Consider the following 13,289-nt stretch of genomic DNA (forward strand, 5'->3'; position numbering starts at 1 on the left):
TCCACGCTAGTGGGGTGGAATGAAGAAGTGTACGTCCAGAAGGATGGGATTTGCATTGGGTCTAGTGTCGCCCCGATTTTATGCAATGTTTTTTTGAGCGAACTTGACAAAGCAGTAGGTAAAGAGCTAGATGGTATAGATCTGAAGCTGTTTAGATTTGTAGGTGACTACCTTGTTTTGGTAAAAAACGATCCGGGTATGAGCACCTTAGTGACTGTTTTAAAAGCTTTTAGGAAAAACGGGTGTGGCTTACAGTTTACCTTTGAGGTGCCAAAGGAATGACGCATTCAGTTTCTGGACCTAGAAATAAAAATTAATTTGTCTCCTTTTCACACAAGTTGGATGTATCACCCTAGATCGGAAAAACCATTGCTGAGCTATCATTCGGCACATTCGAAGATAGTAAAAAATGGGATTGCAACTTCTTGCATCAAAGCTGCCCTCATAAAATCGTGCGTACACTCATTGAATGAGAGTGTTTCCGCACAGATCAAGCACTTGAGGGGAGCCGCTTACCAAGATGATTGTATCCTTTTGGCCTGTGAGAAGAATCGTCGGGAAGTAAAAAATGCAATCATTGGCACAAGCCAAGAGAGGAGACAAGTTGAGGGTGAAAGAGAGCGGACAGTGGTGATCCCGTATCTGCACAATATTTCACATAGATTGAAAAAAGTTGCATTAAGATATGGCATGCGGGTTGTTTTTTCAGCTGAAAACAAGTTATCAAGGATTTGTCCAGCAGTGGAACGGCTAGTTAACAAGAAAGGAACTGGAGAATCGAAAAAATGCAGCATAAAGCATGGCAGGAGGTACGTTGAGTGCAAAAAAGATGTTGTATATGGAACTCCTTTCACATGTGGAAAGGAATACGTTGGTCAGACGGGTCGGTGCATAAATGTGCGCCTTCGTGAACATGAGAGTTCACTTAAGGGGGCCCCTTACTCACACTTAGCGATGCACTGCAAGGAATGCACATGCCAACCGAAATTTTACCACACACGAATAATTGACAGGCACAACAAGCGGACGACGAGAGAAATAATGGAAGCGTATAGAATAAGGAAAGGAGGGGACAGTTGCGTCAGCCAAACGTCAGTTCTACTAACAAATGCGGAATTTGCTTTTTTGGACGTCACATAACCCAGTGTTTTTCTCTGTGTTACGTTTTTTTATGTTTCTTTGTTTTTTACGTTTTCTTTTCTTAGTTCTTGGTACGTGTTTGTTTCCAATTGTGGGCGCGTGCATATTTTGTAATATCACGTTTTTGATGATGACAGGGGAAATTGGGAGTGACGTACATGCGTGTGATGTATTTATTAGTGTTCGCTTCGAAATAAAAATTTCAATTGCTAGTAAGCGCTTGTCTGTGTCCTCTGTGAGTGTGTGTATTTTTTGCGCTTGTCTCATCATGAACCATTACCAACACGCCTAACTGGCAGTCATCCTTGAAGTTTCTCAGTTCAACAGCTTGAAGGCTAAATAGGCATTCATAATTATGAATCGACAATGTATTGAAATATTTAAACATTGACAGACATGTTTCGGTTTTCAAGTGAATTTGTGTGATTTTTAACCTATGGCGACGTGAATACGAAAATAAAGATTGGTAGTGCCACACAATTTTTCTGAGAAATGCCTGAACCACTCAACTGCCATTTAAAGCTACCGTGTAGCCACATGACAACTCCATTGAGTGGATGAACTTGTGGCGTTCTGATAGCCATAGCTGTTTCTTTTCCAAAAGGTACCGTGTGACCCTGGTATTATACTCTCAAGTTGCTTCTGCAAATTCACTACTATTTTGTGGAATATCTTTTATAAATTATGGTAATGTCAGCAGGTTGTGGTTATTAAATGTTCTTTTTCTTTTCCTTTCTCCCTTAGATTGTCCACCGAAGCCTCACTTTGGGGGAAATCCTGGATGGTGATCGAATGGCAGAATCAATGTACAAGATAGAATTCAAAGGTGTGTCTCATTATGAATTTATGAATGCCATACCTTATCATGGCCCTGTGGAGAACCAGCTGACTTGTTTTGAAATGACATTAGTTCCTTTTTGCGTTCAGCTTTGCACCTGGCTTCTACGTGGTAATACTTTATATCAAGCACTGCTGGTTTCGCAAGGCACCTTACAGAAATACTGTAAATCTGAAATATCTAAGTAGGGCTCTGCTTGCACACTGCATTTGTATGCAAAATAGGAAGCACCATTATGAAGTTTGTTTTAAATGGAGTAAATTTTGATTTTTAAAGAAAAGGCCAGTATCGCTGTATAAGGCAGCTAGGTTTTTACTAGCTACCTTATATATATATATATAAACTAGTGACAGAGAAAACTAAAGAGAGAGGAGCAGCAGGGGCTAAGGTGTGCTGCACAATGTAAAACGTGCAACACTACCAGCACAGCGGTGCAAAATCAAAAACTAAAAAAAAAAGTAGGAAGAGGCAAGCATCATCATTTAAATGTAATGTGATCCATCAGCCATATTTGTTTTATGCCTTTGGCATAAAAATGGTAGGAAGTAGGAAAGGAACCGTGCTTATGGACACTTGCTGATGCATACAGAGAGAATAGTAAGTGGCAGAAATAGTGCGAAGGAGATGTGACACAACTTCTGTTTGTCAGTGCTCATCCTGTGTGTTCCTTCGCTCGTGTTATGTCTTTTTCTCGCTGTTTTTCCGTTGACAAAGGTTTGACCAACTAGCCCAACGAACTGCACGTCTGGAAAAGAAGAGAGTGTTGACATTGGCAGCGATGCCACACCCTAATTTTTATGGTAGGAGGACTATTGAATTTTTTCAGCGTCCTCCAATCAACAGCCAATTTGAAAAATCATTTTGGTGGTATGCTACATAGACAACGCCAGACAACTTCCTCTTGTCTCTCCGTTCAGATTTCAACTGACATTGGTTCAAACCTTAAGAACGTTACCCGTTAGTAAAATTCTGAGCTCCTAATTCTTACACATCTTATCTCTACTTTTCTCACCCCTTTATTTTGTTGGCACATTTTTGCCTGGAAAAATCGAATTTTTGGCATTAGACATTAACACATATTATTTTAAGTACACAGCATTTCTAGTAATAAAATAATACACCATACAAAAAGACCTGTTTTTTTTTTTGTTTTTTTGTTTTTCACAAGGAAATGTCAGTTCTGCAGCTATTGTCACTGCCCTCTTGCCCTGCATCCTTGCGTACTGTGTGCAGTGTTAGCCCACTCGGTGCTCACTTATTAAGTACTCCCCGTTACACTATTATCGGTCAAGCTAGTTAGCTGACGATTTCAATTGACATTGGTTCAAACCTTAAGAACGTTACCCGTTGCTGAAATTGTTAAAGTTATTTTGAGTTCCCAATTCTTAAACACACTCTCAGTCAACTCATTTAGGAGCGTCTGCCTTCTATTCCATCGAAGTGGCATACATGTGGCAAGTGAAGCAGACTGGGAAACACAAAGAAACGTGACAAAGCACATCAGGAAAGTTGCTTAAAGCCACTAAAATGAAGTGCTTTGATGATGAAATAAGGGAAGTAGGACGTGGTGTCAAGCAACAGTGAAAATGGTAAATGGTTTTTTTGGCAAGACCTCTGCACAAACACAAATAACTTTGATTCACTCGGGAAACTGCATGATTCAAAACTCATCTGATATTGCCAATGCTTTTAACGATTAATCCAGCATTGATACACTGTAGTCGGCAGCATCCTTTGACTACACGTGTTCACAACTACCACATTCTTTTTTTTAAGAGCTTTGCTCTTAAAGGGTCAGTAAACAACCGTGAGGAACGAAAATTGTTATAAAGTGAAATACATGAACTTTTACTTCGTGAACATGCTGTCATAAGAATTTTGCGAATATGTACTATATTAAGGAAGTTACAGGAGTTAGAGTATCGGTTACTGCTGGTTTCAAATTTTCGCACGGCCTCGCTACCCTTCTCCCTCACATAAAAGGGAAGGCATAGCCACTCGTCATGGCTTTGCCCTTTTTGGCAACGTGACACAAGAGCAGCGATTGACGTCATCGGCGAACTCGATCAGTCGCAACACACTTCCGCTTCCTACAGTGCCTGGTTGTTTATTGTTTACCTTGTGCTGATGCTTCTCCGCTGCCCAGTCGCTCAATTTGCAGCCAACAATGGAGCAACGCTTTTTTTTTCATGTTGCTCATGTCGAGGGCGGAGTAGTTGAGCGAGGAATGTACGCGCGACAACTGTGAGGCCAAAACTGTATCACCGCATTGCCAAGAAACAAGGGGAGGTTTTGTAGCAGCAGGTGGGAACAGGAACTAACGTTGACTTCACTACTGTTTGTTGAGACCTGGTTTAGACAAATCGACAAGTTGCGTGCTGCGTCAAATCGCCGATCACCGACTTTTTGTCACTGCACGTGGAAGGAGGATTGGTCAGGCGTAGGAAATGAGCACGCGAATAGTTTTTCAGAATGGAGGCTCTGTGCAGCGCGCAGCACTGTAATATTCAGAAAACGTGATCGTTGCGGTTTACTCTACGAATGGCCGAGCTTGTTTGATGGGTGTCAAAAAAAAAGGCCCCTTAGAGCTTAAGGGAAAACATTGGGTATCCACAAAAAAAAAAACTTTTCACACCATTGCTGAAAGCTCACCGCCAACAAAGACAGTTCATGCAGCCACCGCATCGAGCTTGCTTACCACCAGGTGGTCAAAATTTTCGGAGCCCTCCACTACGGCGTCTCTCATAATCATATGGTGGTTTTGGGACATTAAACCCCACAAATCAAATCAAATCAAGAGCTTGCCTACCACATTGGCTGAGTATGAGCGACAGAAAACCCGCACTCCTATCTTTGGGTGCCACAGCTAGCTTTGCACATTAGTTTTAGTGCTTTAGTTTGGACATTTTCGCATGGTCTATGAGAGGCTGTGGTTCGACTCTACGTTGTCTACGCCCAGGAAAGACCTAGTATCAGCCAAGAAAACCATGTTAAGACCCCAAAATCAACCAGCTTTTTTCTGTCCAAGTTTACCTGAAGGAGTTTTTACTGTTTTCAGTAGTTCTAAGAATTCAAGCGCTCGCTGGTCCTGACGAGTTCTGTGCTGCCTACTATAAACTGAGGGCTCAATTAATCTCTGATGTATTGACACATTGTGATTTTTAATTTGTTACTAGATTCTTCCCTACAGTGGTGGAAAAAAAACCTAGAAATATTCCCACTTTTTAGGAATATGATGAACATTAAATCGCTAATTAGTACTGGCACATAGCAATTCTTTCATTTTTCAGCAAAGCCTTATGAAAACTTTTCATGGGATGTTTGATAAATTACCAATATAAGTTTCACGTTCGTTCTGGCAATGATTGATGATTTGATGATTGATATGTGGGGTTGAACATCCAAAAACTACCATATGATTAAGAGAGAAGCCGTAGTGAATGGCTCCGGAAATTTCAATCACCAGGGGTTTTTTTACGTGCACCCAAATGTGAGCACACCGGCCTGCAGCATTTTCGCCTCCATCTAAACTGCAGCCGCTGCAGCCGGGATTCGATCCCGCGACCTGCGGGTCAGCAGTACGTCAGCAGCACCTTAGCTACTAGACCATCGGGGTGGGGCGTTTGTTCTGGCAATGTATTCGCTTTCAGACTGGGATACTCAACTGAACCAACTCTAATACGACTAGCAGATGAAATTAAATCAGCTATTGATATTCTTAGTGTTGTTTATGGCATCTTTATTTTAATTGATTTTATCTCACATGACATTGCATTTGAGAAAAGATTTAATTGATGTACTTGGACTCTCGTTGAAACTAATTTGAAGTTATCTGCATGATCACTAGTAGTTATTATATGTGTCCAGTACCTATTCTGAGCGTTCAGTAGGAATTCATTTTGCGCCTGTTTTTATTTTTAATTTACATCTATGATCGTCCGCAAAGTCTATTACACCTGTCCTGCATGCTCTATGCAGACGATACTACTATACTAACTGCAGATGAAAAGTTTGACTTGATGTTTAAACTAAATACTGGCTTGATAAGTATTGTTAACTGGTTAAACATGAATAACCACAAAAAAATCTAGCCTTGTATTTTCGTCACCAATTTTTTTGTATAGATGAGTGATACTCAAATTCTCACTGCTACTTCTAGCACAGTGTTCCTTGGGGTCGAACTTGATGAGCATCTAAACCTTAATTCTCACGTTTTACTGTTCCTTGGAAAGCAGCATATGCCATTCGAATCTTGCCAAAAGTTCGCCCTTTCTTTCATTTCAGAATATTGTTGTCACTCTACCTACACTTCCTTTCACGGCAATACAATCTACTGCATTTTATCACAAGGAAACATGTATGTCACTTATTTATCCGCCATTTATCATCTTCAGAATCGGGCGGTGACATTAATAGCCTTTATTAGCTTGACGTCAAATTCGATCCTTACTATGCTCACTGCATTTTATTGGTAAAAAAACTTATTTTCTTGACATTCTCATTTACAAATATATGAATGGGAAGCTTCCCATTCCCTTACAGTGGACGAGCCAGTTTAACTATATATCATCGACGTGTTTTGCAACATCTAACAGCTTTATGTTACCTAAACTCAGGGCTAATCATGGCAAGTTTACTGCAAAATTTTCATTCGTGTCCTTGTGAAGTTCCTTGCCTCTGGATATAAAGAATTGACCTTTTGAAATGTTTTAAAAAATGTTTTAAAAAATGTTTGCATTCACACTTGTTAAAGCCCTATATCTGTTACGTTATTCATAGTAACCGTTTTTTCATTTCAGTATATATGTTGTGTTTTGCTCACCTGTACATTTTGTATAGCTTACATTTAAATCTTTGCCACTGTTTACCGTAGCATTCTTCTCCGAAGTATTATTTATAGAAATGCTCACTCACTCACAGCCTCTTGACTCTGAGACCTCCTTTTGTATCTGTATATCTCACGTGTGATGTATCACGTCTACTTCAAATACTAACTGAATCTTGAAATTTTGTCTGAAGAGGACCGTATGATGACAGGCTGTTCACCGGCACCTACAGCATGCATGTGCCTCAACTTAAGTGGCAGCAGATGCATTGGCGACAGTCTCCAGACGTTGAACCTCACATGGATGAATTGGAAGTTGCTAGTTTCAAATGACCACTCACTCGCGGGTAATAGTATTGATATGCATTTTGAAGCATAACTTCACTGCCATGTAGTCATCACCCTGTGTTCAGGCTACTGCTTCCTTTGAATTATTTATTCGCACACAAGTCATGTGTACTACATGTACATGTGTACTAATGTACTACTGAAGCATGTCACCATGCTTCACATTTATGGGAATGTGGAGAAAGCAGATTATTATTATTATTATTATTATTATTATTAATATTATTATTATTATTATTATTATTATTATTATTATTATTATTATTATTATTATTATTATTATTATTATTATTATTATTATTATTCCCTGGAGTAAAATTGTTGGGCATTTTCTTTTTGACTTCTCTTACATGGAAGTAAATGCAATGCCTCTTGCAGTTAATGTGGAGAAGAAGGTGCTCTGCACGGTGAACCTGTCTGCTGAGGACTTCAAGAAGCTGAAGGAAGCCATTGAGGATCTCTACTATTTTGAGTTTGTTTTAGGTATGTTTATAAATACATGCTGTTAAGCATTTTAGCACATGATGCACAGCACTGGGCTTGTAAGGCACTAACAGACCAAGCATATACATATTGAAATATAAACGATGTACAATAACCACCGACATCCACCTGTTCGTTTCCAGAACCATGAATAAATGCCTCCCCCCTTTTTTTTAGTTATGCCAACTTATGTAATGCACACTTGAAAAAGGTAACTCAGGATTGATTTTTACTACTGTTGAGTGTTGTGTAAGTAGTTAACTTCAGTAGTGCATATAAATTGATGGGATATTGTTGGGTCTACTCTTGTAGCTTAGAATATCCCTTGTTTTGGCAGCATTGTTTTTTTAATGTACAAATCATGACACATAAAAACCATCTCTGTGGGATAAAAACAATGTAGGGCTCTGGTCTTGCTCAGTAGTTTTTTCTCTCTCTCTCTCTCTCTCTACAGCCACTTCAGTAATCTCAGCGCCATCTGTATTGTTCTGTGTCCTTCTTTGCATCTTTCAGATGGCCTGAGACTATGGGGATTCATTGGGCAGTTGGAAGAAGGCTCCTTGATCCCTCACAAGCACAAACTGTATCTATGGACGCACCTCACCTTCAACATTGAGTACAATGGAAAAGAGGTGAAGAGAATTCAGTAGCTGTGATTTTAAGATTGATTGATTGATTGATTGATTGATTGATTGATTGATTGATTGATTGATTGATTGATTGATTGATTGATTGATAATGTCATTGGGAGAGTGATTTCACTGGTGTCTACTGCTTTTGTGGAGTAGCCCCTTTGGACAAGTGTTTGAGACCACAGAACCCAAGCAAAGGCTAGTTCTAATCAGTTGTGGAATGTTCATAAAATATTCCATAATAAGTGCTTCTGGTGGAATGCAAGAAAGATTGCTGTGGGCATCTATTAACTTCAGCCATAATTAAAGTCTGCTGCTTTATAGTGTTATTATTCATAATGAGTACTATTCTTTTTTTAGATTAACATCTCAGGGCAGTCTGAAAATGGGTGCTTTAGGGAAATTGCGTATTTTCAGTGCATTCGCTGCTCGAAGACAGTCTAGACAAGCTGCATAGCTGTTGGGGTTGTGAATTGGTTTCATTAGTCAATCTTCAGGGATCTGTTAAATTCCGTATATCAGGATTATAACAACTAAGTTTTTTTACTGGCACTAAATTATGGGTCATAGCCAGTGTCACAGAGGAGCTGCGACCTTTGGTTGTGATAGAATTTACTGTAAAATGAAAGTTGGCCAGAATCAAAGTAATTAATGTAATAACACATCATTTAGACTGTTCGATCCTTGAATGCACGTACGCTCAACTCGAAAAGCATTAATAGTTCAAGTACAATGTTGAAACTGTCAGAAATATTTTCTTTTCTTTTGTTGTTTCTTTTTTTTAGTTTAAGTTTGTGTAACACATTCAAATGGTCTTTCTCAGCATGGTTCCGTGTCTTGAATAGCTTAATTGTTCATTGCAATGTGCATTGTATTATTCCCTACCGATTAATCTGCTGTTCTCACCTCTTTGTAATTCCTAACAGGGCATTTAAGGCATTTAAACAAAACGTAAAACCAAATATTTGAGAAGTAGCCCAGACTAGTATGACTTCAGTTTCAGTTTCATCATCACCACCTGTGACACTTCTGTTGTATAAAGTCAGCGACATCATTGCTTCTTTCACTTTTGTACAAATGAAGTAACGCATTGCTGTCATGCCTCTTCACTGTTTTCCATGCTATGTGGTTTCATGTTTTTACGGGTACACATCCTTTGTAGGCTTATATATACTCAAAGCTGGGATGCAACCTGAAAGGTTCACAAATGCTTTTTTTTTACTTGATTGTGATTGGTATAAGGCACAGTGCAATTATTGTGAATTGAAGGGGTAGTAATGGTTTTCTGTCGTCATTTTCTTTAGTGCAGATTATTTTGACCGAGAGGGTGTGTATGAGGGGGGGGGGTACACACATGCTTGAGTGCATGTACTTGACACCCTGTGAAGGTGCCCTTTGAGAAACTCTGTGAAACTAGTAGTGTGCACAACTACTTTTGCTAGCTGTGTCAACTAGTGCGTAACAGAGAGCAAGATACAATAAGGTTTGAATGAATTGAACCTGCTGGTTAAGAAATGTGTCTTTATTTAAGTTAATCTTGTAGTGTATCATTTCATTTATACTTGCATAGTTGAAGGCACCAGCATGTTCGATGAGTCCCCCCTACGCGAGCCACGTTTAAAGTATAATTCATGTTTGCTGAAAATGAATATAGTCTAAAATAAAATCGCGCTACTTTTCCAGCCTGAGATTTAATTCTACAAGGTCCGTATGGAGGCATCAGAAGCAACTTCTTCCTGATGTGATGGCACACTTGCAACAGCCATGTGTTGGGGTGGGAAATCTGAACTTCAAGAGGCGCCAAGTGCCAGTCACCTGGAAACGTTAGTTGCGGCTAAAATTTTTTTTTAGTGGACCTCTGAGTGACTTGGTGCAAGTGCATAATGCTGCGAACGAGTGAATTATGGTACAGTGTCCAATTTTATGAAAGGGAACATGCGAGCGCGTGGCCTTTGCTCTGGCATGGCTGCCTGCAACACCCTCTGCCGACACCGCTTTTGGTGGCATCGTACATTGCGAGACTGGATTGGGAGTGAAATCTAGCAGCGTTTCTCGAACGGCCATAACTAGTTTTCTTTGCTTACAGATGACGTGAAAAGCAGACACACTTTCTTTATCTGTTGGTTGATGGTGCTGTGGACAGCCACAGCAGTGCGCAGGCCACACGCTCGCATTTTCCTCTTCATAAAAAAAGGACAGTGTACAATCAAACGTAAATTTTTGTGTTGCCTGGCAATGAACGATACCATGATCATTCGACCAACCCTTCATAACAGCGAGATTACACTAGCTGACAATTTTCTGTTTTTCAAATGCAAAATTCTTACCTAAAGGATATCCGCCATTGAGCCTAAGGTGCCGTCATGGAAGGTTGTACGTGTGCCCTTGAAGAACCTCCTGAAATCTAGGTATCTGGTGAAGGGGAGAGGGAGGCCTTTGAGTTTTGAAAAAGTCGTTTGCAAAAATGCGTTGATTCTTCAACTACTTTTGAGGCACTATAGCAATATCTCTAATAAAGCTATTTTTTCTAAACTTTTCCCGATAAATAATTCTTATACAAACCCTTTATATGCATAAATAGAACATAAATGACTGTAAGGTAATCACATAATTAATTGAAATTTAATTAATATATTTTAAAGGATATGAATCAGCATATTATGACATTCTTTTTGTTGAGATAGAATATCGAATTCCTTAGAATAACGTGTGAATCTAACATATTTACGAACAGGTTTATAACAGTTGTCCACAGAATCACCTGAGCACTTGGGAGGATAGAATATTGCACTTCACAGTTATAAGTAACATTTCTATAAATACTGCAAGCAATAACCACTGCCACAAGTCTTTTTTTTCTTTTTTTTTTCATCTTTTTGCTGTATCTGGCCTCTGTAACCCAGGGAGCAGCAATCAAGCATCTACCTCGCCTTTGTGCAGGTGATATCGGCTAATGTGACAGTGACGGACGGTGTGCCCTTGCTCCTGGATGAGATGGCAGCTCCGCTGGACATCACCCACACGTACTCCGTGCGCTGGCTGCCCACAAACGTCACCGAGCGCGCCCCCCTCGGACTCTCCAAGGACGGACCTCGCGCGTTTTTCTTCCCGCAGACATTAGAGGTGAGTGGAAGCGTGCCAAAGGCATGCTCCGAAAAATGCAGTCATGGTTATGGCCATTCGAGTGTGCAGTAAAAAGCTCGTTAATTTGGATCTCACGAGACGGGCAAAAATGTCTGCATCAAATGAATTTTAAATTATCAAAAGTTTCAAGAAAAAATGCATATATTTCATTTATTTATTGTACCCTCAGGTCCAAACAAGACATTTCTGAGGGGAGTGGTTTACAATGAGAAGTTCGTACAGTTTAGGTAAAGCATAAATAGGGATGTAATACAACGTTATTACGTCAACACACTTTCATTTTTCTGACAAATAAGTAAATGCTGTAGTTATTTTTTATATAATAACAGAGTAAAAGTCGATATTTTCATCATGTTGGGACATTTTTCACAATGCTATTGTGCCACAAGAACCCCATGTCTTAATTAGCCCGAAACGTGCTCTCCACCCCTACGTTATTACAGAGCACCATCGTGCGCACACGGTACTTTTTTTTTTCACTGGTAAACAAAAGGAATTTGTTGTAGCCATTGAAGTCTTTGTCGCCAAGAACGCTACTGTGGTTGGTTACCACGCCTTTTTGAATTGTCGTGGTCAATGAGGCATCACACGCGCTAGTAAGCACTCATTCTCCAATTCTTGCGATGTGTTCAGGCCTTCCCGTGGATACCATATGGTTTGCACTGGCGACAATGGCAATGTAAACTGCTCTTTTGTGGCGTGCATTTGCGGCACTTGATGCGTTCTCAGGATAGTGGGAATTAACTGGTTTGTGACCGAATATGATGAAATTGACAAGATTTTGATACGACATAAGAATGTACATGCTAGCCAGGGCTGGTGAATATGTCAGAATTATCCGATATTTCTAAATTAATGAGGGGTGGGTTTTTTTCGCTGTCACAGCTAAATTTGTCCACTGTGGAACGATGCAATAATTAATATAAATAGCATAGGACCTGACTCTCCAGTGCATCTAAAATGATAGTAACTAAGGAAAGAAAAGTATTCATTATGATCAACGTTAGTGAACCATAACTGACCGCTTGTAGAACACTGTTCACTTTACCGAAAAAATAATGTGCTTTTACCTCAAACAGAAAAGGACGACACAGCACAATAAAAGTGTTACATACATGTTAACACAAGCTATTTTTCCTATTCATATATCTCGTTATTGCTATTCATCACATGTGAGTGGTGCAATCTATGTTGATTTGTATAACATGCTTATTTGGAAACCAACAAAGAAAATGAGCCTCTCAATGTATACTTCTTTCCTTCATGCTTATCACACGTACCAAATATTTTTAAACACAGCAGTTGTAGCCACACAAGCTCCACAAAGTTGTAAAATGAAAGGGCTTGGTTAATCTTTTTGAATATGTATAAAACAGCAGAAGTTCTATAGGGGTGTTTCATTTGCAATGTACTTTTTAAAAATCAAGTTTCATCAGTGTCCAAAGAGGTAAGTCAGTGCACATGATGCACTAAAACTGTTCACGAGGTTTTTAGTGCAGTAGAGCCCTTGCCTAAGACTCGCTGCTGAACCCATAATGGTATGAAAGAACCTGAGAGGTTGGTCTTTATTACTTTTTTTTTTTTTGCTTCATCGATGACACCTAGCAGTGATACAGAATCGCTGTTAGCCAAGCTAAGGCCACAGCAGTGTAGTGATCCTTTCACATTGATCTTTAATTACATGTCAGCTGGGTCAGTGAGGCTTGCACCATGCCTGCAAACTTTCAGATTTGATTGCTTCATAAAGTGTGATTGTTGACCGCAGAATTTTATTTGTACTTCTGCCTCAACAGGCCTAATTATCTATCAGTTCAATGCCATTTCACTTCCCTCAATCTTGTTAAAATTGCCATTTATTCAATGTCAGTTAATTATCCTG

General features: G+C 39.6%; 1 protein-coding gene across 1 annotated transcript in view; it reads left to right on the plus strand.

Annotated features, from left to right (window-relative positions):
- Window positions 1-13,289, plus strand: part of LOC119170598 (transmembrane 9 superfamily member 1-like) — a 112,210-nt gene that overhangs the window by 59,489 nt on the left and 39,432 nt on the right. The window contains exons 3-6 of the mRNA XM_037421813.2: window positions 1,885-1,966; window positions 7,530-7,634; window positions 8,148-8,266; window positions 11,207-11,389. Coding sequence (XP_037277710.2) covers window positions 1,885-1,966; window positions 7,530-7,634; window positions 8,148-8,266; window positions 11,207-11,389 — 489 coding nt within the window. The remainder of the gene's footprint in view (window positions 1-1,884; window positions 1,967-7,529; window positions 7,635-8,147; window positions 8,267-11,206; window positions 11,390-13,289) is intronic.

Source organism: Rhipicephalus microplus, chromosome 2 (assembly GCF_043290135.1).
Source record: "Rhipicephalus microplus isolate Deutch F79 chromosome 2, USDA_Rmic, whole genome shotgun sequence".
NCBI lineage: Eukaryota > Metazoa > Arthropoda > Arachnida > Ixodida > Ixodidae > Rhipicephalus > Rhipicephalus microplus.